Source organism: Colletes latitarsis, chromosome 8 (genome assembly GCF_051014445.1).
Source record: "Colletes latitarsis isolate SP2378_abdomen chromosome 8, iyColLati1, whole genome shotgun sequence".
In the NCBI taxonomy this organism is placed as follows: domain Eukaryota; kingdom Metazoa; phylum Arthropoda; class Insecta; order Hymenoptera; family Colletidae; genus Colletes; species Colletes latitarsis.
Genome location: NC_135141.1, coordinates 33,835,217 through 33,861,097, shown reverse-complemented (window position 1 = coordinate 33,861,097; position 25,881 = coordinate 33,835,217). Strand labels below are relative to the sequence as shown.

Below are 25,881 nucleotides of genomic sequence, written 5' to 3'. Positions count from 1 at the left end.
GAATGTGAACTTTTCCTTCTCACTCACGAAACGGTTGAAATCCGACTTGCGTGAACCAGCATACGATTTCGAGTTTCAACCTATCTGCCATACGACAGGTGCCTGTGCTGAAGGACCGAAGCTCACGTACACGAGTCCGTTACGTATGTAAGTGGTGGCGCAGTTTCCTCTGGGCACCGGTCTGTCGTCTGGTAACGCTGACTGTAATACTGTATGCTTTGAATCTTGCCGCACAAACGAGTACTGTTCGTAGCAGTATGCAGTACTTTGTTAAAAATTAATGTTTTTTCATTGGTTCGGACCGTGCGTGCTCCTCCATTTATAAAGTTTATTGCAAAGACACTGACAATGTCCGTATTTAACGCGCGGCAGTTTTTAGGTGCATTGTATAAACGTTACATAATTTCACTGCCATCGATACACTTATCTAGAACACAAAAAGCAAGTATTCGTATTCTCTTTTGAGGTTAGAGTAAATATATTTACATTTTATAATTCCAATATTACATAATATTTAAAAACGAGGACCTTGTACTTTCATAATTCCATTATTATTATCGTTAGACCGAGAATCATTTAAGTACGAATTTAGTATGACACTCGTTCAAATTCAGTACCCAAGAGTCTCTTAATGATACCAACTTTTCTTCGTAGATTTTTATTATTTGTCTCACTGGAGGATCGTTACTATTAGGAGGTTTGGCTCAGTTTTTAAAAAGACGAAGAAGACATCCTCTTCCCCCCTTAAGAAGACCTTTAAGAGATGCAAAACAAAGATTTGCAAATGCAAAGAATTCTACTTTTGGTAATTTATCAATATAAAATACAAAGTTATAAGTAGGTGTAGATGTAAGTAGAGTAAGTAGTTACTAGAATCAAAATATTAACAAAATTACAGTCATTCAAATTTCAGTGAGGTGTTAATATAAGATAAAATGATTAGGATGCAATGTAATATGTTTATTTCTTTTTGTGCAGATGCATTATCATTAGTGTCATGGGCAAGAAGAAGCGAAGCTAGCAGTAGGAGTCACATAAGCGAACATGTATCGCTTATATCCTCTGTTCCAGGAGGTCCAGATGGCGATGGGAGGCTTGGTCCACAACAATATGGTGTTCTCGGTAAGTCAACTTTGTTACAATTATATGTACACTTAATAGATTTAAAAATATTTCACTCCATCGTGTTCACAGTATTATGTTGCATTTTAGAATGCAAAGATAAGATTAATATGAGAAATAGTGACTGGTAGCTTGTTGATTATTTCAACAACTACAAAAAAAAAAAAAAAAAAAAAAAAAAGAAAAAAAATTCTACTGTTACAAAATTGAATGTTTATTTATTACACGTATGTGGGGGATGTGATCAAATAATTTTATTTAAGAAAAAGTAACAATGTAGTATGCATTGTTTAACATAAAAAAAAATTTGTATCATGCATTCATAAATTATTGAAGGTTGAATACATTTTTACATGTACATGTAGCATTTATATTTACATGATAATGTACAGCATAATAGATTATTCACAAATAACATACTTGTTTAATGCAGATGGTTGTAGAAGCTAAGGACAGTCCTTGGCATTACTAAATTCATTTGCTTGCATCGTAGTTTTTAATATCTTCTCAAATGTATACAGGAGAATGAAGAAGCAACTAAAAAATAAGCAGTATTCATTTTCTATCAATTTTCTATGTTTTTCTTTCTTCCTTTCATAATTTTATCCTGGAGACTTACTATTCAATTGTTTTGGGCCATGTCCATTACATCACTTTATTCACAATGAGAAAATATTGCTCACAATATTAAACATCATAATATCTTGCATCTTCTACCTACTTTTTCTTCTGTTTCATTTAAACACACAACATTCTAAAACTCACATGTCCCAATCTCGCAACAAATTATTGCTTTCTATGATAATCAACAAATTATTTAACAGAATATGTTATATTCTTTTATGCCTACATAAAATTTTACTGAATATCACAATGTTGTGATTAGGCTTACTTTGATAAATGCTGTTAGAAACCCATGGACATCTGTTCGTGTTTAAAATGAATATTTTATATTACTTCTATTGATATTACAATATAATAAAATATGACAATTATACAATGTTGTTACCATTGTTAGGACAAACTATAAACGGTTAAATAAGTTTACAACAATTACACCTAGTCAGAATGTAGAAACATGTTATACATATACATACCAATAATTTCAAGTAAAAATGATCAGAAATACGCGAATATATGAAAATATTTTCTTTGTTATGCTTTTAACTAAAAAACGTTTAAATTAGACACAGAATTAAATAAGTCCATATTTCTCTTTCACTTATCAAAGAAATGTACCTTATAAATTATTAACATATCTATACAAATTAAAATACTGCATTCCTCTGCCATTACAATTTCCATTAATAATAATCTTCTAGGAATCTGCAAGCCCTATCACTTTACATGTGAGACAGATGGGTACATAAAATACTGGACTAAATTTAAAACAGAAATTACATTCGGTGGTTAAATATATTAACAGTTTAGGAATGTAAATTTTTGTTCAGAATTATGCAGAATCTGTACATGGTTAAATCTTGGCTCGTCCTCGAGATTGTTCTTTCATTTTGACTATTATCGCTACATGGCAAATCCTATAAAAAATTTACATCGGTCATGGAAATGATATTAAAATAGTTTTGAAAAATACTTGTACCCATCCACCTATACTCTACGTATTCTTACTTGCTACACCTTTATAAATCTTACAATTTTCTAAAATTATACTGCAATCTCAAAAATATATCATAGCTACATTAACTCGCGCATCTTTATCCTTCATTTTCATTTTACTCGTTTTCATTATAAGCTATTTTGCCCGAGATAATACCTGCAGTAATTATAACTCTCTTTGAACACGTTTCTCAAAGAAGATATCATCATTTTCAAGCTTTTAAAGTCTTCTAGAAGATCTAGAATTACACTTTGCAAAGGCATAAAATAGTTAGCTGGAAAATCGATTCACAGCAGAATTAGTAAAGACGGAATGTCATAGTTACATTCAGTTATTCAACAATAGAGGTAATGTTAACAATTCTTGTGTTAACATTTACATTGGCTGCAATCGCTTGTACTTAACATTGTCATGAGACTAGCTCATTATTAAGGTATTTCTTTGCTATCCTAAACGTGTATATATATATTTTTATGTATATATATATATTAAATATCAAGTTTTCTCGAAAGGCAAGCATATGTCAGTGCTGATATCATATCACAGCCCTGACAATCAGCGATTTAACCAAGGAGCTTTATTTCGTGCCATAATTGCTATGTACGAAATTACAGCAACATTTTCTTTTCGTTTGTTTTTTTTCTTTTTTGTTATCTTTCTTCAATATTGTTCTACGAATATATTACTATTGCAACTTAGGATTTAGAATTTTCGAGTCGTATTTTCACGTATTTCTATGGACGATGATCGTTAAGAAAGGTATGAGTATCATGTTTAATCTGTGTAAACACGTTCCAGAATGTGAAACTTCTACCTTGTTCTTAAGGGACAGCGGTCCGCCGTCGTCGCTTTGCATATTAGACATGTCTGACTTCTTCGGTGGTACTATCATGTTCTCGTCGTGATCTTCGTTATCCGTAACTTGTTTACGCGCGTCCTTACTCGTGTCTCGAGGCATCGCGGTAGTGCTTGCTTCTGTAGTGGGCGGTATAGTAGTGGTAGGAACTAAACTATTATTGCTTAAGAAGTAAATAGGTCCGAATTCTGGTTTTATGTCAAACATAGTCTCTTCTCTGCGAATACCGTTGATCACACGTGATTTCGTTTCGCCGTCCTCATAGTGAGAGATCAATGTTCCAGAGTAGGGTACTTCCATGTCGGTATAATTGGCGTTCAGTGTAACGTTTACACCCGTACCAGGTTCCAGGAATATCTCTAACCTGTACAGACAGTAAAATCGAATACAATAACAAACGGAGTTTAAAATTTATTCAATCTGAAAGTATACTCACGTGTGTACATCCGAACGTTCGGTTGTCTCCATTATACCCCAAACTATTTTTGGCAAAACCGTTCCGTTCGTCAACGTGATCGATGTATTTAGGCCTTTCAAGATAGCGTGCCCTTGCCCCCAGTACACCGAATACTTGTACGTGTATCCAAAAGCTTGCGCCATGTTTGCAGCTTCCGGTCCGGTATTGGAAATCGTTGCATTGCCCAGTTGAAGCGGCGTAGCCTTGATCACACGCTTTTTAGACCAGGTTAATTTAACTCTAGTCAAATCGTAGTATATCGGTTCGGTTTCGACGAGAACGTCGCCCGATTTTGCAGTCACTTCCGTGCCATCCTAGTAGAAGAAGATTTTTCCAATAATTTCTCTTACCGTGAAACAATCGTTTGTCAACACTTTTATTGCGATCGTACGATGCCAATTTACAGTGAGATTATTAAAAGCTACGTTGCTCGATAAAGTTTCCTGTACTAAAACGAAAAGACTATTATTTCTTACTGAAAATACCGACATTACAGACAATATCCTTCAACTCTGCTGTATTCTATACGATCCAAACTAATCTTCAAACTTTCATAGATATTATGTTTCTCAATATTTCTTTTATAAGGGTGTTCGGGGCGATCCCTGGTAAAAAATTTTAATGGGAGATTCTTGAGCCCAAAATAAGACGAAAATCAACAATACTAATTTGTCCATTGTGGTTCCGTTAAAAAGTTATTATACGGGTAGTATAATAGTATAATGTATTTTTTGGACTCATTTTTCTGTGGTTCTAGAACTCCATTAATACGCATTTGAATTTTGAATCATTAAAGTCCTTCAATCCGTCCAAAAGTTATGATTTTTTAAACATACGCATGAAATATCGGGGAAACATTTCTGGCCACACAATATGTATATTTTCGGTAAAGAATTTTTTTCTCGAAAGTGCGTAGGATTTCGGGAGTATGTGTATTGACCAAAAATTATTATAATTGACCCTCGCAATCGAAAATAATTATTCTAGAACGATTTGAAATTTTTTAATAACTTTTTAACGAAGCCTCGATCAAGAAATTGATATTCTTGATTTTCATCTTATTTTGGCATCTAGAATCTGGCATTAAAATTTTTTCCAGGGGTGACCGAACACCCTGTATATTTTGTAGAACAATCCCGTATTGTGATTCAGGGAAGCAGCAGGGTTGCCTAGAAGAGACAAACGTACACCTGCGTGTTGACGTGTTTCTACAGTAAATATTGTCTTGTAAAACACAAGACTACTCAAAGCTTTAAGCGGACGACTACTTTCGCTAATCAGATACGGTTTGAAAGAACGGTTTCGGTTACTTGAGATCCCCGTCTGCCGGTTGGGGGTTGATTACTATACCACGGAGCACGTTAAAAGCTTGTAACCATTAATCTCTTAGCAAACGCGTTAAACGTCGTACCCAACCCGACCAGAGACGGAATGATGCGCAGCAATTACTTACGTCTCTCACGTAGCTGATAGTTCCAAGATTGTCGTTTGAATTCAAGGTTCCGATATAATGGGTGTACCTCGGCGAGGCGTCTGAGTCCTCTTTGTTGTTGTGAACCGCGTGGCGCGCCACGAACATCTTTTCCGTAGCCACCGCTCCTATGGGAGTCGGTTTGTATTTATCCCAGTGTTCCCAGTTGACGCGGGCGGCATTGTCGACGTTCTCCAACAATTCGTATTTGTCGTACGACTGCACGCTGCCGTGAATCGTGACGGTGCATCGTTTCTCGTCGCCTTTCTGGCTACCAGCCACCCAGACGGTGGTGTGCAGTACGCGACACACGTACAGGGGCTTCTTTCTCTCCGACTTTTCTGCCTGATTGTACGAGTCGTCTGAAAAAATGCGTCGTCGACAATTATCGAGGGAACGGAACAACCGCGTTCCCGCGCTTGTCGTCGAGCCAGGAAACGCGCGAGTCGACGAAAGAAATTTGATCTTTCCCCAACAATACGCGATTAACTTTCGTAAGTCCGGGACCAGAGCATGGTAAAACTGTTAGAGGGTACCAAGCGTAAACCGTGTCCTTTATAAAAAGAATCTTTCGAGGGGTTAAACAGCGTTGGATGTTCAACATCGATAAGTCGACTGGTTTAAAGCTGACTACTGGGTTTTCGATGATCGTGTTCGCGCATCTATGCTGATCGTCGAGATTTTAATCGTATTGAAAAAGAAAATGAAAGGAAGTTGCTCGAGCCCGTAGTGTAAGTGGTATAACCCATGTCACATCGCTGACGTCGCGTGTCGAGAAGCCTAGCCTGCATCGACGCTGACGTCGAGAGGAGGCGATCGTCCAAAAGGACACGGAGAACGCCCGGATGCCCGTAACAGTTTCCAACAGTCTACGGTTTTATCTTTGCTTTTTCTCGTTTTCCTTTAGTTTGTACGCACCCTCCGAGTCTTCGAACTCGAAGCCGCCGACGACTATTTCCCTCGACGGATCATAGTGTGCGCGCGGCAGCCAGTTGAGGGTAGTCGAGGTGATCAGTTGATGGTACTTTGACAAAATGTGGACGCTGTTGTCTGCGTTCGTCAGGAGGAACAGGACACCGAACAGTCCCAGTGCAAGGTAGATTCTTTGCCAAAACATCTGAAAAGAAACAAAGAAACAGAGAATAGAACACACGATTGTTTTTAAGAGTGTTTTTCGATAATTCGTTCGGTGGATCCGCGAACCGCGTTCGAACACCAACCGTGGAGGGATCGAGCGCGGTAAACGGAGAAGACGAGCTTGTAACGTGATTGTTGCTGCAATACTGGCCAGCTAACACGAGACACTCCAGCTTCCGCTGCCACGGAATAATATCGACTCTGCTTTTAACGCCGTGTGTGTCGATTGGTATCTCACTCGCGTAAAGAATAGAATTTTATTTCGAGAAAAGAGTTGCTTTCCTGCGTTCCTCTCCCGACTTGACGGATAATACTACGGGAGTTGCATAATATTTCAGTGGTGCCGTGTTATGGCGACCTTAACTTTTGTAACAGTAATACCCCCGGCTCTTTGTGATTATGTTTCTTGCTTACAGAGCGTATCTTTAACACAGCTCGAGTATAACTGGATCTCGCTCTCGCACACCGCCGCCTTGCACCCACCGCGCGTCTTTTCGCTTCAGTTAATGCCAACTAATTTTTTAAATAGTTTTCTTTTTCTTCTCGCGAACGGACCTTTTTCGATTGTCAATATTTCGACGGCAATTTTTATTTTAACAATTTTAACAATCGGTGGAAGATCGCTGGATCCATCAGGATTTATCGATAAGATTTAGAACGCGCGTATCGCACGCGTCTGATCGCGAGAAGTTAATGGTCTCGTGGAAACGCGGGCACATCGGCTCGATACAAGTTACTATAACGGTTCCGTGGCGTATCCGTTTACGTGATAATATGCTTATTTTATATCGTTCGTGGCCCACTGCGCTCTAGTATCTTTCCTTTCGATTTGAGAATTTCGCTCGACCGCGTTCTCGAATAACTAGCATCACATCGAACCCGATGCTCCGAATGCGCACGAGAATTTCATTAAACGCCCGAAACGTCCGAATACGTCGCATTCTTTGCGAATCTCAAACGATTCAAGCGACGAGTGTATGGAAATTTGATAAAATATAGGATCCTGACGCTCGGGAGTAAATAAGTTTATTGATATTTCGATTCGAGCAGGTCTCGAAATTTCAATCAATATTTAATGAATTAAAATGCCTCGAAAAATCCTGTGAAATTTTACGAACACCCCCCCTCCCTCTCGAGACCCATAATTATTCAATCTGCTCGCCGTATCTTACAACCGGTTTGCGTTGCCCAGGTGCGATAAATTTTACAGTAATCTACGATAAAAGAGAAAACAAAGTTATAACCAACAGCGCTTATGAAGTAACAGTAATCAAGAATTATGAGCTGCTTTCCGTGATTTTTGGAGCGAAATTTTAACGCGCTGAATTAGCGCGTTGCTCGACCGTTTGGGCTTTTTTTAACAAACTCCGTGAGGTTACCGTGCGTGCACAGAAGGTGGATAAAATTTTCGGGCGTGTCCCGAATTACAAAAGCCCGTACGTAATCCACTTTGCCGGTTGAAAGAGATCAGAGGTCACAAAGAACTAGACTCCCTTTGTCCCGTTGCGTAAAAAACCTGAACAAAAACGTGACGCGTTGCGCTCGAAGGGACAAAAGAGCATCTGTGTTTCTTTTTCCGTTTTAAAGGATTTTTAAAATTCAATTCGCGAGTCGTTGCTAGTTTCGACGATAAAGTGTCCGATATCGCGATGGTCGATCGAAGCCCCGAATGGACAATTTATGCGATTTACGGCTCGCGAGAAGCTGGAATTAAAATTTTTACGATACACGAAGGAGATAAATTTTACTCGAGGAAACGACTTTTAATATATACCACGCCGAAGCATGCAAATATGCGCGTCCAGGATTTAGTATATGTATACGCAGCGTTTCTTTCATTCCTGAGACACGATTCTCCCGAATTGTTCGGATCTTCTAACGCAGTGATTTCTAAACTGCTTGAAGGGCGCCACCCTTGCAAAAAGAGTATCGTTCGGTGTCCTCTTCGGAGCATGTTACACACCTATCGCGGAAAACGCTGCTCTAATGGTTTCGAACAGTACGTTTCACGCACAGATACACTTTATGCAGTCGACGAAACCGTTTCCGTTCTGGCACGCAGTTTCCACGGAAGCTAGTATTGTTCGAGCGGCGATCAAACGATCAAAAGAAAAAAGAAAAAAAAAAAAAAAGAATTCGATGGCGGGAGATATCTCATTGTGCGTTTCTACGCGAAATGCTAGAACCGGTGACGGTTGGTCGAGCACGTTGAACGACCAGCAATAAAATCTACCGCTCTGGCCGCGTCTAAATCGAAACTGGAAAAATTCAACATCGAAAGTATGCTAAAAGACGCGTTTTTAATTAAAATTCTCGATACCGAGCATACTTCCTGCTCTTGTTCTCGACACGGTCAACGTCGCTAAAAGAACCCAACAACCACGTTATTTTATTATCCGAATAACAGAGATTTCGCATGGATTCCTCTCGACTTTACATCATATCCGTACGGTATTCCAAGATATCTAAATTCGCTTCTGGCACGCAACGATCTTTAAACTATCAAGCATCGTATCATTGAAAAATTACTAACGACGCAGAGGTAATTTCGCGATTAAACCGCGTTTACGCTACAACGAAATAGTAATAGACTGTAAACGTTATGGCGGAGACGTCGCGCGCGACAAAGGAGGTTGTCGTTATCATTAATTACGGTGGATCTAAATTTTCTACCCACTTTGAATAATTAGCTTCTCTAATTTTCGTGCCGTAGAAATGAAAGGTTTGATATTTTGGTGTGAAAGGGCTGGGAATCAACTATCCTAAACTACCCGATCGCCTCGGGGGCGTATAAATTCGGGGCAAAAGCAAAGCACTTTCGTCGAATGGGTTCGAACCGTTTGACCCTGGATGGTATTTAACGCATCGCGGGCCAAGTTTGTTATCAGTCGAGCGTACGTAATGAAGAGAGGCACTCGTAGTAGGTGGCCTGTCGACATGTTACAGAACGTTAAGACCTGCAACCGGTTCTCGATACGCCAAGCGCCAGGCGATAATGTCCCGGGCACGAGTTGAAGAGGCGCCCCGTCAGTTTTTGCGCCTCGTTTTTATCGTTGGAAATGACGCGAAATTTACATTCGCGAAACCCGGGAGTCCGGTCGTTTCCGGGAAAGAATATATTCCCCCTTTGCCTCGGTTTCCACGAGGTCGAGGCCTCTCATCGCGTTCTCGATACCTTTTTTTTTCCACCCCCTCGAGCGGATCGCGCGGAATCTGTGTTACGTCATTTCCCAGGCTTCCGTGTATACCCACGACGTGTAAATTGCACTCGTGTGCAGGCGATTGGCAACGTTTTATTCGCGCAATAATACAATTGCGATCTTCCGGCGTTTTTTCGACGATTAAAATGTTTATAATTTTATTTTGATAGGGACTACACCCTTCGATGACTTGTTTGTTTCGCTTATTACGATCCGTGGAACCGTGCCAATGGTGTCGACGGTGCAATCACCTTTCTTGGTCATCGAGCGCATCGCGGCTAGAAACGTTTACCAGAAGGCGATACAATTTTTTTTTTACAGATATTCGAGAATACGTATACGTAATAATGACACGAGTTTACAACCCTGAACACTTAATCCCGATTTACGCGACAAGTAGGCGTGTAACGTAACACGTACGTGGTTTCGAGTCAATCAATTAAATGCGCGTTGAGATATCGTGAATACCAGTTTGAAAAATGCTTCTAGTAATACCGGCTGGTGAGTTTGACGCGCGATTTAAAAATACGCGCGACGCAACTTTGCTAAACCGGCTTTGTCGAGCCGTTGAAAAATTACAGGGATAATTCGTGTATCAACAAAGTATCGTTTTGTTCGGATAATTACCGTCTTCGTCGTTAAAGCGACACGTTCGTCCCCGTTGATTTCTGCTCGAGACGGAATAATTCATCGATCAGGATCGGAAAGGTTCGCTCGAGTGGGTGGAAGTTTGGCGTGCGCGACGTCGATTATTTCCATGAAAGCCCGTCGAAAACAACAGAGGATGGTCGTCGAGGCGCGCGTAACGGGACGCAATCGTCCCGAAAAAGAGTATTGCCCCGTTGTGGTTTTCCACGGGATGGATTGGTCGCGGTCGCGGAATTCAATACCAGTCGCGCGGCTCGTCAAAGGAATCGAAAGCCGCGATAGTCGAGCCCGCGAGCGTGTAATTGAAAAGGAGAGAATAAAAAATAACGAAGAAACGTCGAAGAAGAAGACGGGGAAATCGTGCGCACCCCAGTCACGGACGCGTCAGGCGCCATTGACAAGATTTACAGGGTACGAGGTGGACTATGTATGTCGCATGCATTATTAACGCGCCTCGTCCTTCGTGCAATTCGGTCAGACTTGGATTCGTATATTTCATTTGATACGACGCCGACCCACTGACCTTAACTGAACAGAACTTTTATTCCGACTCGAGCATACCAGGGAGTTTATTTAATTGAGATCGCCTTGTGCGTGTCGCAAGGTACGAAACAGAGACCGGTGACGATTATCATCTCTGCGGGGCCGTGAAATCCTACTCGTCTGCCGTTCCATCATGGCCACCGATGGCTGACGTCACAGCCAAACTTACTTTGCTCGAAATAATAACTCGAGGACCCTTTGGCATAAACCGAACGATGGTCTCAAACTAAAGCGTATAGAAAACCTGAGTAACTTTAAATAACAGAATCTGCCCCGGGTGGTTGTAGCACAGGATCTATTAAATAATGTCCAACTCGACGGGCAACGGAGAGGCCTTTCATTTAGCTGACGCCACTTTCTAACGCCCGTAATCTACAATCTTCCGTCGAAAGGTACACAGAAAAAGGTCTTGAACCTTTTTGGTGCCCGGCGGGAAATAAGAACGAACCGATACTTGGATTATCTATAATTTCAAAAGCTTACGACCCGCATTCGCGTCTAATTGGTCGGCGATACGCGTTCCACGAGCGGTAGGAACCTTTCCCCCTGAGTATCTAGTAAAATAACAGACCGAGAAGAAAATTATGTGAAACACACCGATGCGTGCATCCGATGCGTCGGTGAAACGTTGCCCGATGAAATTAGATAATTGACTTTCACGGACGGAAATTAGCTCTGGTATGCTCGACGATCTTTGGGCGGCCTAGCAATTTAAGAGAAAGTGCAGGTCGTTTTCTGAAACGAATCGCGTTTCGGCGAAAGCACCTCGATCGATTGTACCGTACAACCTTTCTAAATATCGTCTCGCTCGGGACAAATAACGCCCGTGATTATGACGTTACGTTATAGTTTCGGCCTTCTCTTGATTCGCGGCGCCTAACCTACGACAACGGTGCTCCTGTTTCAACGCCTCGACCCACGAGATCTTCTTTCCGGCGCGTCTCGTTGCGAACTTTAACAATACACGATCAGTTTTTATTACAAACATCGCTTGTTTTGATAAACTTGTGCCGATTCTTCCGAAAATAACTGATCCAAACTGTTCTGCAAAAGTTCTCTTACGAACAACTTTTATGAAGAACCTAATAGTCGAACTGTATCGATTTCAGTTAAGGTTCGGCCACCCCTGGTAAACATTTTAATTTCTTGATTGAGGCTTCGTTAAAAAGTTATAGAAACATTTCCGGCCACACAGTATATTTTCGATAAAGAATTTTTTTTCTCGAAAGTACGTGGGATTTCGAGAGTATGTGTATTGACCAAAAATTATTGTAATTGACCCCTGTAACCAAAAATAATTTTTACATATTCTATGATATTCTTGATTTTCGTGTTATTTTGGCCTCTAGAATCTCGTCCCATTTTTAAAAAATTCTGTATCTCGTCGAACTTTTAGCGCGTTATGTTCTTTCAGAAATTCTAACGTCCGTTTACAGTTGCCTATTCCGCAGCAATACGCCTCCAATTGTGGCATCGCCGTAGGTTAGTCGTTATCGCGACAATATCTCGCCAGAGGTGTGGGAACATCGGCAAGACAAACCCGTTTTATTAGAATTACTAATGTTTTCTCGTCGTTATCCTTGATTTTGACGCATGGAACGCGTCTAGTACGCGATACCGTTCGTCGAACGGGTGTACGTATTGGGCCGAGAAGCGAATCCATAATCGTGCAAGAACACGATTCGTGCACCGAAGGTCGAAGGTTTTAGACGCCGGTAAAAGCTGCAACCGCGTGGATATTTGAAACCTTCGGTCGTGTAACGCGAAAGAAACGAGCGTTGGTCGATCGCGCGTGAAAGGGACCACTCACGAGGGTACGCGTATGCACCGATAAACAGATTAAGTCCCCCCCTTCCCTCCTGATAAACGACCGAAATACAGTAACGATTATTAAAACCGAACCCCATACGTGATTCGTAAGTCGAACATTTTTATTACCGCAGCCAGCGAGGCGTGAGACATATTTAAAAAACGATGCGAGCCTGGCGTCGAGAACATGGAAAGAAAAAGAAATCGAAAAACGCGTTGGCGAATTTTCTCGCACGTGCAAGTCGACGCAAGAAAACTACAGTTCGCGATCACCGTCGCTGTTTTCGGTGTCCATTTTCTCTGAAAGTGTCGTCCGGTTCGTTTTTTATCAATTACGGCGCCGAGTAAAGTTAAATTTATGATTAGAGTAATTTTATTCGATTAGACGTGCGAATGCGTGCGGTCTGGATCAATTTAGTCCTCGTTTACCAGAACGAAAATATCTCGGTCAGGAAGTCGCACGCGGACGATCTCTCGAATTTATACAATAATCCGCGTCGGTCGGATTAAACAATTCGCCTCTCACGTGAGAAAATCGTTGGACGGGTCTGATAGAAAAATTGCCGGAGTTTTCCGGGCACAAAACGCTCCTGTCGCCTGGGCTACTTATTGCAATTTGTTTGATAACGCGCTTCCTGCGCGATCGGCCGGTGTTTTGAGGCTAACGATATCGAAACGAGAGTAAACACGGGTCAGGGCTCGGTATGCGCCTAGATAGGGCATGCCCTTGCCGCTGAATACGAAACGAGGAAGGTATCGACTTTCCACGGTCATGCTATCAGCGTTACCATGATAACGGCTCCCTCCCTTATGGTCGTGCGTCGGCAATCCAACGAGTGGAGAGCACTTCTTTACGGTCGAGCTTCTTGTTGGCCACGTGCACGGGCACCACACGTCGCCCTCAGCCGCGGGCCGAAACGTGGAAGGAGAAAAAGAAAAACAGCGCCTAGGTGCGACGAGAACCCCTCAGACTGCGGTAATGACGAGGAACAAGTAAAAATTCTGACCGGGCACAAAGCAAACCCACGTCACGGTGAAACACCTTAGACACCCGCCTGCGTCGCGTTGTCGACTCGCGCGCGTGTCGCTCGAACAATGGAACAAAGAGACCTCGCTCTCGTCCGGTGCTCGTAGGTTTTTTATTTCTTTACCTTTGCACGGACGGCGCAATGAACAATCCACGTAAACGTGCCGACGATATCGCGAATCGGAACAGAGAGGCCCGCGCGGAAACAAATCCCGTGACTCATCGATTAATTAAATATTTTCTAATTGAACGGTACGGCTCGCGTATCGTTCCTGTAAATTCGAGAACCGATCGTCGCGTAATGTTACACATAGATGCATGGGGGTTATATTGTTGTAACAGTAGTCGACCTCACGAGACTATCGGTCTCGAGTAACGGACATTTATGTAATATAAATTTAATATTTGTTCGTTATATAAAATATTATTTATTTTAAAGAGATCTATGCCTGCGTGTACAGTTGTTTCTTACTGTGCTCGAGAATACCGAGTTTTGTATGCAACTTTTGTATACGATGCACAGTTATGAAGTTCGCCTGAATACGAAGTGGACTCTACGTGTCCCGAGTACGTCGCTGACTGCAACGTTATCCATCATGTTTGACAGTTTCCCAAATTTGGAGGGATAGACGAGATAGACGAGTCGATGTCGAGAACGTCGGAACGTATGCCACCGAATTGGCCATAGCGGAAATATTCGTCTCGCAATCAATAACGCGCTCCCAGGAAACGTGATTCAATGCGCGTGGTGCAGTGCGTCGGCCTTCGTTGGAAATTAAGGGTGGTTTATTTCGACGCCGAGAACGCGTGAACGCTGCGAAGGATAATGGAAGATTCGCCTCCGAAGGCCGTCGCTCGACGCTGACGTACGCGAATAAATTGAGCGAACGCAAAGTTCATAAATAAAAATAGGATTTGTACAATGTCTAGCGACACCGGTTTCATTTTTATCAACATTCTCGCGAAGCAAAGTCGATTTCCTGACTTTTTTTATCCTATTGCGTCACGTTTTACTCGTACACAGACGCACGAAAGTATTCGAACGACGACAATATTTATAATTATTATTAATTCTTTCCTCTCTTTCCTTTTTAAGTTTAAACAGTACTTCCTTTAAATTAGTCGCGTACGAACAGAGCAACCTTTGTTTATCTACGATCCTAAGAAACGTAATCGGTACAAAGATTCCAGGAACGGATCGAATACTTTTACGATCTACGGATCAGTTGCTAGATCTAGGAGTCTTTCTAATCAGGATACGAAAATTATAGGTAATAGATAGTTTCGTGTGGCTCTGTATGTTTTATCACCGCGTAACGAGTCGCGAGGAGAGCTCGACAACCTAATGTCACCAGCTTGGCACGATCGTTGATATACCAATTCCGTGAATCGCGACTTCCTTGACCCCAAAAATAGTCCTTGGTCGAAGGCAATTAAACACTCGTGACTTCTATTCCCATCATCGTTGTCCTCCAAACGCGATTGCTAGATCAGCGAAACCGAGTGGTTCAAGTTCAAACGAAACGTATGACGAAACTGGTCAATTCGTCGTCGACGACGCGACCCTAATTGCTCGATGAAGGAAACGATAGATCGGGAATAAAAAAAAAAAAAAGGAAAATCCATTAGCATTTTGGAAGCGTTTCAAAACGAAAAGTGCAAGAAAGCTCGCGTTTCCTGACCAACGACGGTATCTATTTATCACTGTCAAGGCCACCTATGCAACCGGATCGTCTCCGCAGTCATTGTTAAACTCATTTCCGTCGCTCGATTGCCCGTGAGTGCAGCGAAAATTTAACCAGCAGTCTGCAAGACCCCCTTGCCATCGACGTGGCCCCTGATGATATTGCACGCAGAAGAGGACCATTAGGGGGTACCGATCAGTAACGTCGTCTCCTTGCACTCGTGCAAAGCACAGTGTATTTGGATCGATGCATACGAAACGTCGAATTTTACGAATACGAGGGACTGGAAACAATTTTTTTTTAAGCGAACTTTCGATACGAAGAGCCCTTGAACTTCTTCGATCTAAATCCGAAGCAACGCCGAACCAGCGTTTCCCAGCTCCATAAACTTGCCAAGATCGCTTTAGTAACCTTCTCGTTAAACTCGTAAATCGTTACGTGTCTAACATGCATATCGCCTATATCGTGCGCCGACGGATGCAACGATTGTTGGCGAACCGACGGTTTTCAACCGACCATTTCGCTAACGGATCCTGTTTCTCTTTCTCTGTCGCTTATCCGGGAACATTCCTTCGCGAATCGTCTCACGATTCCCGGGGAGATGATTCATCCGAAGCGTTGCTAAAAAGCGCATCCGTTTCGAATAAAAAAAAAAAAAAAAAAAAAAACCCACAACCGCTACGTCGCGTCGTTCGGCTAGCGTGTCTGTTACCGTACCGATTCCAAAGTGCTACGAATCCTACATTGCAGCCTTCGAGATACAACGAGGTCGTAAATTTCTTGGAGACATCAACGCAAGCACGTTTTCACTATCGAAACTAGCTAAGCGACGTGAATAGAGAAAGATAAAGACCACGGTCGGAACCGTAGAAAGAAATCTTTCAACCCGTTAACGCAATCTGCTTCTTACCGATATGCGAAATCAATGATTTGACGTCTTAAGAAATTTACGATCTCGTTGGGTTCCTCCAGGATGAGGATTCAATCGAGTACGGTCGTAATGTTTTATCCGGCCGCGGAATTAACGGGGGTTGAGGTAGAGGAAGAGATTAACGAGTCGAAACGCGAGGCGTCCGTGACTCTATGAATAATTACAGCGTCGTTGCTGCATCGTAGGTACTTACACGCCGACCTTACGCCACTTTTCACCGAGTCATTTCCAGGTACTCGAATTCAATTCATTCCGCGAGCGCGTCTGGTCGGAATTGTTTCAAGTTACGAAAGCCCTCGAGAGTCGAACGCCTACGAGCGATGCCATCAAAATAGTTCTAATACCCTGATGACGTTCAATGAATTCAAATGTCCTCTGCCGGGTTTGTCGACCAAAAGGGAGCTTGTGTCAGTGATCCGGCGCTCCGGGTGACTGAACCAAGAGGAAGAGCTCGTTCTAGGCTCGCCAAGTCTTTTCGTAGCGTTCGAAAGTTAAGATCCAAGTAAACTCCGCTAGGGTCGAGAGGAAAGGGATACGATAGAAAGTTTCGAGGGCTCTGATTTTCTTGAAAGCAATTAGAGGCTTCCGGTTTAAAGGATACGAAAAGACGAGATTAAAAATTTCGAGATCTTTCGAAGTTACCAAGAGTCGAGGAAGACGGAGGATCAACTGACGACCAAGATGAGTAATTCGAGTCGAAGAAACTGTTCGATACTGAAGGATAAATGTTTTGGTGGGAAATGGTGGGATTCCCTTGCGACCAGAATGATTATTTCCGACTGTAACGGGAAGAAGAGCAGAGTGTTAGGCGACCAGCCTCGGGTTTATCGAGATACAGAAGATCTTTCCAGCTGACGTGGCTCGTAGCCGTATAGTATGACCTCCGTCGGTCTACTTTACGAAGGCAGCCTCTGAGTGGGGGGTACATACACCTTTTACCCTCTTGCTATTCCACGGTGTATGCTCTCTAAATGCTTACCTCATCCAAGGATAGTAAGAACATTAATACGCTTCCAAGTAAAGAGCTAGATTCTCTTTCTGCGTTAACGGAGTAAGAATATGGGAGGCAGAAAAATGAAAACGAGGCAGGAAAAGAAAAGCGATACCGATGACCGCGTCCTTCGCACTTTGTCGGCGCATAGAGATAGAGTGGCGAGCTAACAACTAACTAATGGGGGAGAGCACGATGATGTGAACCAGATTATGAAAATCAGAGCGAACCACGTAGGTTAAAAGCTCGTTGCGGCGCGAGCGATAATGATGTCACTTTTATTAGCCTCATCAGGGTCAAAGCATCCTCGACAGGGGATCCACTATTACCTAATAACTGACGCGATCATGTAGTGTATCTTGTTACCCATGGAATTTGCATCTATCGGCAGGTCGTCTTCGTGCGACTCGCGTGATCGATTCAAAATCCCCCTCCCCCTCTGCCCCCACGACCGGTTTATTAATTTTCTTCTGCTCTCTATTTTTATTTTTTTTTTATTATTCGCAAACTAAGTACAAAGTAATGTTTAACAACGATTGTTTTTCCCTTGACTCGAGGATCTGGAAATCGAAACTTTTTCCATAACAGAGTCCTTCGTTTAATTTCAGTAGTATTTGCTACCATATTTTAATTCTAGCATAAGTGAATTTAATCAATTTTGCGTAATTGATTCAATTTTTACTTGGAACTTGCGTGTTTACACTTCAGTTAATAGCACGATTCGTTATACAAATGGGTATACTTTATTACTTTACGCGTGCAATTAGGATATTATTCATTAGGCGTGCCTAATGTATCGAACTCAATTACGTTTTATTTTCATCCGACGTTATGCATTACATTAACTTAATCGAACGTACGTAAATACAGTTCAATTATATACATATACTGTTCTTGTTTACGGAGCCACGTTGTTCGTCCCGGATTCTTATTTATTTTTCGCGATATAAGGCAAGACGTAAACGCTGAATATTGAATCTCTGTACGAATAGTTCAATTTTCCTCGTTACTTCAAGTTATTTCTCGTATCGGGTGATGCAACAAATGATAAATCAACAGTTTCGACCTTATGAACAAACAAACCTCTACTTTTTTTAACCATTAACCTTTAAGTATCTAATGCTCGATCAATTTTTCGATTCGTTAAACATTATAAAAAAAAAGGTCATTTTAACCTCGAGGCTTGTTCACCTTCGACTTTCAAACTATTTGAATCGAGGATTTCGTCATGATTAAATGTCAAGCGATAAATAATAATCGATTACGTGTTTACACCTTTAAAGAGATTCATTTCTTTAATGAGTAAATTGTTTCGATATAGTCGCGTAAATTGTACGCCCAAATAGTCTTTGTAAATATATTCGAGAGATGAAAAATTTCGTGGTTACTTAGTGTAGAGCTGATTTAATAAAAATGCACCTTTTATAAGGTGCAAGGTACAACGGATACGCAAATATCACAACTGGAGGAAGTGCGCGTGTGCTAGGGAAATTTCCAAGTTCACCAGCGCAGCAGGCACCTCCATCGATCTGTCGGTGCGGTGCTATTGCTACATTTACGGCATTCACTTTTATTCGAGATTCAACGGGAACGAGGTATTGACCCCTGAACTTGACCTATACGGGAAGTATACCTGGATCCAGAACGATCACAGGAGCAAGCAAACGAATATTTTTTAAAATGAGCATCGCGTTTTTTATCCTTCGATATCCTTGCGTCTCGTTAACCCTCTCGCGAATTACGCAATATTTTCGCTGCACATCTTCTACATTTCTCCCTCTACCGACTGAATTTATCGTTCGATCTGCTAGCCAGATATCACGATTATTCGAAAAGAGTGGAAACTATTCGCAAAAATGGTGAATTTCTCGGCCATCCTAGGCGTGTGAGCTGTTCCTTCGACGTTCGACGTTGACGCGTTGAATCGACTTTTCCGTTGGTTCGCGTCGAAACGAATTCCCCCCATAAAATGTATCGCGTACGATCTGATTCAATACGCAGTACGAAATAGATTCGAAAACCGTGTTGGTAATACAGCGACGCGTTTCCGATGACGCTGAACGGTTCAATAACCATAGAGAAGGAAACAATCGTACTTACTATTGCATTATCTTAATCCAAATAATGCGAGTGTCCAAATACTGGCATCAAGGGGACAGGATTACGCGGTCTGGCACTAGGTGTGTGTCGGTCCGGTCTTTTATTCTAAACGAACGTTAACACGATACTTTTTCGATTTGTATATTTCGCGTGTCAACGGCCCGTAGTCCTCGGAAGCAAGATCGCACTAAGCCCGGCAAGCAAACGGCAAGCCGAATAACTGACGCCAGCGCAAGGACCCAGTGTGTCTCACACCCTCCCTTCTTCTGCGCGCTCGGTCACTCAGTCGATCTTCGTTTCTCGGTCGGTAGTTTTGTATGTCTCGCTCTTTCCTCGTATCGCTCTCGGACCTGCCTAGTCGGGGTTCCAGCAGCGCACTACTAGCGCGGCGAACGCGCGATGCCGCAACGCGTGCCCGGAGCACACTTTGAGACCGCGCGCGCCTCCCAGCTGCCGTATCGACCCCTCCCCATTGGATGACACATCCTCCAATAACGAACCTCGAAAAGGATTACGTCACTTTGGTATTATTGACGCCAACCATCCGGCGCGGCAGCATCGCAGTGGTGGACTCTTTCGGGTATCTTTTCTGTAATAAGGGGATGGCGAGAATCGTCGAGGGTTAGTCGCCACGAAAGCTCTTCTCGTAAGACTCGTACCGGAATCTCTTGGTTAAATAAAAGGACACTTGCACGCCGTGAACTCGAGTGGCACGGCTCGCGAGCACCTTTTAGGTTATCCTCTTTTCGATATTCTAATTTCTATCGAACGCTTTGAAACGAGTAATCGCTCGGAGACGGCCGGATCTGGCAAACAATTGTAAACGATTTTGTTCGTTCTTTACTCTGAACGACCAATTAAAAGACGTTTCGAATCGAATCGTTCGTCTTTCGATCGTTACAGAAATAACGAGTATCGCGTTCAACGACTCGATTAAATTACTTTCCTTTGTAGATGAAATTGATTTGCATTTACGTTCGATCACGCGCACTCTTTAACGTTACTTGATACAATTTCGTGTTCAATTTACGCACGGTTAGCGAAATCGTTTATATCGTTTGTCGATATTATCGCAACAACGAAACGTTAACTGTTGCGTGCATTCTGGATATGTCGTTTCGTTCGATTCGCGTTTCTATTGGTACGTCACTGGGAAACACACAACTTTACTCCCTGTGTGGCGCATATTTCTTTTTCCTCTGTGCATCGCATCCCCCTTCCTAGAACCATGGCAGTTAAAATACCCTTAAATAAAAATGAAAAATTCCGGAGGGAAGCGGGTTCATTCGTGCAGTATGTTATCCGTCGTACCTGTATGCATTCAGTTGCATCTTTCGAAAGAACGTGTATCTGACCTTTGCCCGATGTGCATCGATAACAACCACTGTTACATCGGTTCGCGTATTCCGTAGATACAAGCCTACATAGACGTATGCCCGTGCGGTCCGTAATAGACTTTATGGGTAACCATTGACGTAGATACGTAGTATTGTTCTTATCGTAGATTGAGACTAATGAGCTCACCTTTAGGGTGTTATCCTTCGTAATTGATACGGCGCGCTCGACTTCCGTTCCGGCGGTTCCGTCTGCACGGGTTACGAGTGACAAAACGTTGAATACGGTGAATGTCGTCACCGACTCGGAATTTAAATCCTGCGACAGTGACAACGTTAAGTAGATGCTCTCAACCCCTTACTCTCTGCTGACTGGCTGACACGCCGGCCAACAGGGTCTCTCATTTGTAAATCTTCTGCCGTTGCAAAATCAGTCGTTGAACTTACCTTTGCCACTTGTGCGAGTGCCAAGTACCGAGTCGCGACGAAGCTTCCTCTTCCCGTCTGGGCTAGAGCTGTCCGAGTAGCTGGGGAAAAACGAGCCTAGCTCGAATACGTATTTCAAACCACTCGAATTTCGTTCAATTACTATTCGGCCGATCGAATACACGAGTACTCTGCTAAATACAACATACGTACAAAACGATACAAGTCGAGATAAATGCAAGCCATATTTACTTTGTATATCGATGATGTATGATGTGTGCGCTGACAGCACACGTACGTTGCGCGTCTTTTTATAAACACATATGCTGTCTGTTAGCTACGCAACAAGAGGAGGGCCAAAATTCCGGTTCCGAGATGTCGAATCGTTACTAAATCAATATCACTCGTGCTTCACCGTACGAATGTGGAAATCGTGTAGGGGGGAAAAAACCAGCTACGAAAAACAGTCATCTCATAGAAAGTTCTCTGTCGGAACTTGGCTCCAATGTAAATAAAATGGAGACCTCGAGATACGCTTCGGCGATGCCTAAACTAAGAAGAGAAAGTATTACGTAGAAATCTGCGTATTCGTTTTGTATGTCGTTCGACGTAACTAGATTCTCGACGTTAGTATTATGAATTGCAATTTGGAGATACGATCGAAAAGTCTCTTTTTTTAAATAACAATAATACTCTGAATACTGTTAAGTCGAGACTTTGTATCGCGACGTACTCGTCTCTGTTAATTTTCTCTTGGCAATAATAACGTATCGAGAACTTCTAATCTTCTGAATGTTTTGATTTACGAGTGATTTATGAGGTTGTCACAAAGAAAATTTAATTAATCCGTTCAGTGACAGAACCGGTTCGTTTGTCACTGTCGATTAAAGTTTTACAAGCAAGCTAATTCTTGATGCAACCGTATCAGCGATTGATACTGATAAAATGAAAAAAGAAACGAGACGTAATAAAGATCAAAAGACACATTGAATCTGTGTACTCGTTCGAGATTGAGAACACAGATATTATGTTGACGACGGCAGTAAACCGAGAAAACTGTCTTGGTCGCGTCGAAGGCAAACTGTTAAAATTGTAACTGCGCAATGGTAAAACTAATCGACTGATTCCTCTACTTTTCTTACATTTTTCTTTTCCCTGGCCGCGATGGAACACCGTGATAGCCGAGCAGCCAGACCTCGGCGACTCGGGAAACGAAAAAAGTTTCGACCTGCGGAGGGTACGTTATGGGGAATCTTCCGCAATGTAAAATATCTTTCTTCGTCACAAATTGCTAGCCACTGGATCCACGGTTCTTTCCGGTCGTCGCGCGAAACCGTTTCTCAGAACGAATTAAACGAATTCGAATTGATTGTTTGCGATACCACGCACGCGCCGGTGTAGAATGAAAATTGACAAATGTAAAACGATGTTCGACTTAACGATGCAGGACTGGAGGCGCTGGAAAAGGCTCTCTATTGCTGGGAGGATGCTCTTGCTGCGTTTAGCTCTTCGTTCAGCAATGACACGCTCGCATTACCGTCTAAGGCGGATGCAGCTTTTACGCACGACGTCCAAGAGCTCCTTGACATGGGTTATCAAATCCAGAGCCAGGCGGAACTCCTCTTTATCGACCAGGTAGGCATATCGGTTTACCTTGTGTTTTTTTTCTTCTTCCCTTTTTCGTTTGCTGAAGCGAATCTCCGTTACTCCTTGAATTATTATATCGTTAGTCACGGGGCGTGTTTATTGCGGTGAACATTTTTTAGAAGCTCCAACCGCTATATGATTCTTTCTCTTTATTTTTTTTCTTCTTTTTTTTTCACGGATACGTTATCAACGATTATTTAAAACTAGCCGCCAGATGTATAGAAAGTAGGTTGATCGTTAACGGTTTTAGTCTTGGCGAAATTAAACTAACTTACTCATTAAAAAGTTCCTTTTGTACTTTGTTTATTTTTCTAATTTTCCTTTTATCTTCTAAATCTTGTCTGGTTCACATTCACTGCCATTCCATTCCGCTGGGCTCATCAATTACGTTTTGCGAGCTATAACAAAAAAAAAAAAATACGGGAATTAATCCAATTTAAATGATAACTGACCGGAGTAATTAGCGGAATGAGTCACTTGACCTGACGCAAGGAAGAATTACTACATAGGAAGTTCATGGCACCGCGACCGCTGTCGTTCGAATTTAAACGTGCAAAGTGCAGCTCAAGAACGGACACGTTCAAATGATCGTGTCAATTAAAATACACAAGTTTATTACAACGAAATAAACCTGTTCCTTCCTATTCCTTCGTTCGAGCCTCGTAATCGTAGATCTTAGCGAACGTGAAGCAAATTGTAAGCAAGGGGAAACAATTAATTTCATTTACTCGTAGCACTCTGTATTGTTTCGCAACGAAAGCGAGGAGAGCTTGGACAAACCTTCGAAAATAGGGACACGGTTATCCACGAAAGACAAAGCGGACGCTGCATCTTCTCCGGAGTCCTTCGAGTCGGCGCGCGACGGAGTAAGTTTCCACCTGTTCAGAGTAGAATTTCAAATGAAAATTAAAACTTCGTACGACGATATAACGAACTGTAAGATTGCTCGTCTCCTTTTGTAAATTACAAAATACAGGGTGTTTGGCCAACCAACAAATTTTCTCCCAAGGGTGACCGAACACCCTGTATATCGTATATGTGTTTTGATCGACGCTAAACTCCGTACTCGTTATTCAGGTAGCAGATTTGCGCGAATTCGAAGAATTTTCCGAGTTATTCCCACATTTCGAGAAGCAAGAACTCTATCACGCTGCCCTCAAAGAACACGAGGACACTGGTATTTCTTGCAGGTAAAAATTATTCTTTCACTTTAATTCTAATAGATACGGTAACATTTATCGATTGTAATTTTTATAGGCGGCTTCATACAGAACTGGTGAAATGCGGCTCGGACGTTGAGTATTTAGCGAAAGTGCAATGTTTGCGACAAGCATATACAAAATTATTTACTATTCCGTCTGTGAACTTATGGATCAGAGACATAGGCCGACAAGTTATTAGCGATTTGATCATGTATGCAGACAGGGTATACACAACACATACATATATATATATATAGAGATGTATATACATACATATATCATTTACTTCCTCTAAGAAAACATAAATAGTACTTAACACGTTGGCCGCCCAGCAAACATCGAATATATTTTTTAAATGTGTATAATGTGGCGGTCAACGTGTTAATCTAAATTCAATGCTTAATAAATGTATTTAACGTCAGGATCCGAAGGATTATTTGATGCATTACGAACGGATGTTAGAGTTCTTGTTCGATCCAAAGAATCATAATATGATGGAAGAAGAATTATCAGCGAGAGGTGTCAAGTGCATAAACTTCTACGACGTACTGATCGATTTTATACTTTTAGACGCGTTTGAAGAAGTTGAAAAACCACCATCGTCCATTAAAGCAATTTTACAAAACAGATGGATCTCCGCTAGTTTCCGTGAAACTGTGAGTATTCCAAATATAATAGTACGTATCTTGGTTCTGTTTATTACTTTTTACGTTACGTTTAAGGCAATCGGTACTGCGGTTTGGTCAGTTCTCGTTGGTAAAAGACAAATGTTGAAATACGACAAAGGATTTTTGGCACACTTTTACTCGATTTCCGAACAAATTTCTCCGGTACTCGTGTGGGGCTTTTTAGGTCCAGAAGGCAGTCTACGTTCCACTTGTCATTATTTTAGAGATCAAGTTATCGAATTCCTTGTAGATATATTTAATTTTTTTAAAGTAAGATACACCAGTGTCGACAGCCTGGCTGAAGATGTACTCAAAGAGATGATGGTAAGGGTTGAAAATATAAATCAAAGGCTTTCGTTAGAAGGCTGCTAATTAAATATAAACAAATAGACATAACATTGAAACGTTAAATGTATGCAAAGTACTGATATAATTAAATAAGCGCTGTCCGAAGTTGACTTTCGATAATCAAATGCCGTCCTTCGGCATATAAAAATATATACATATATCTACTTACTTAATTCAAACTCGAACGATCTTACTATTTATGTACGATTCTTTTAAAGAAGAAAACATTTTTTACAGACATGATAAAAATGTATATGTATTTAAAATGTTATGTACAAATTTTGAACTATTTTTTTTTTTATCACATTTGCGAACTTATCTGTTTGTAATGTAAATAGAACCATTATTTAGGCAATATTATTGTTCATTGTATATATAAATTTTGTTAACTTTTCAGAAAGACAAAGTAATTTGTATAATTTAATTCCTTTACAAACTTGAATTTTTTATAGATTGTTGAGCCAGAAATATTATTATATATGTAAATATTCATTGTTCATTGCATTTCATCTGTACTTTACAGTGAAACCTACGTTCTTAGTACAAAGACTCGTGCGAAATGTCTAAATATAATTGTTTTGTAATAAAAATGAATTTTTATTGTACCATTATTATTTTAATATCAGAACAAAATGATTTTATGTTAGATATATATATATAT

The 25,881-nt window shown here is 41.5% G+C and overlaps 2 protein-coding genes across 2 annotated transcripts; one reads left to right on the top strand and one right to left on the bottom strand.

The window, feature by feature from the left end:
* The first annotated feature begins 314 nt into the window (after positions 1 to 314).
* On the top strand, positions 315 to 25,341 carry Miga (mitoguardin). Its single transcript, XM_076770543.1, has 9 exons — positions 315 to 441; positions 655 to 805; positions 979 to 1,122; positions 22,803 to 22,990; positions 23,737 to 23,868; positions 24,080 to 24,192; positions 24,260 to 24,428; positions 24,627 to 24,860; positions 24,927 to 25,341. Exons 1-9 carry the CDS (start codon positions 349 to 351, stop codon positions 25,242 to 25,244), a joined length of 1,542 nt encoding a protein of 513 aa, XP_076626658.1. The 5' UTR covers positions 315 to 348; the 3' UTR covers positions 25,245 to 25,341.
* Positions 1,313 to 20,004, bottom strand: Uzip (beta-pore-forming protein unzipped). Its single transcript, XM_076770545.1, has 5 exons — positions 19,596 to 20,004; positions 6,443 to 6,641; positions 5,507 to 5,886; positions 4,033 to 4,367; positions 1,313 to 3,960 (listed from the first exon to the last, which is right to left on the bottom strand). The coding sequence occupies exons 2-5, from the start codon at positions 6,639 to 6,641 to the stop codon at positions 3,465 to 3,467; spliced, it is 1,410 nt and encodes a 469-aa protein (XP_076626660.1). The 5' UTR covers positions 19,596 to 20,004; the 3' UTR covers positions 1,313 to 3,464.
* Positions 25,342 to 25,881: the final 540 nt, after the last annotated feature.

What these genes read in the sequence shown, in the direction of transcription:
- Miga (XM_076770543.1), top strand. Translation starts at nt 349, where the DNA reads ATGTCCGTATTTAACGCGCGGCAGTTTTTAGGTGCATTGTATAAACGT. An exon ending in ACAACAATATGGTGTTCTCG is followed by an intron (nt 1,123 to 22,802) that starts GTAAGTCAACTT and finishes TTAACGATGCAG; the next exon opens with GACTGGAGGCGCTGGAAAAG. An exon ending in AACTCCTCTTTATCGACCAG is followed by an intron (nt 22,991 to 23,736) that starts GTAGGCATATCG and finishes ATTTACTCGTAG; the next exon opens with CACTCTGTATTGTTTCGCAA.
- Uzip (XM_076770545.1), bottom strand. Translation starts at nt 6,641, where the DNA reads ATGTTTTGGCAAAGAATCTACCTTGCACTGGGACTGTTCGGTGTCCTG. An exon ending in CTATCAGCTACGTGAGAGAC is followed by an intron (nt 4,368 to 5,506) that starts GTAAGTAATTGC and finishes TTCTTCTACTAG; the next exon opens with GATGGCACGGAAGTGACTGC. An exon ending in GAACGTTCGGATGTACACAC is followed by an intron (nt 3,961 to 4,032) that starts GTGAGTATACTT and finishes CTGTCTGTACAG; the next exon opens with GTTAGAGATATTCCTGGAAC.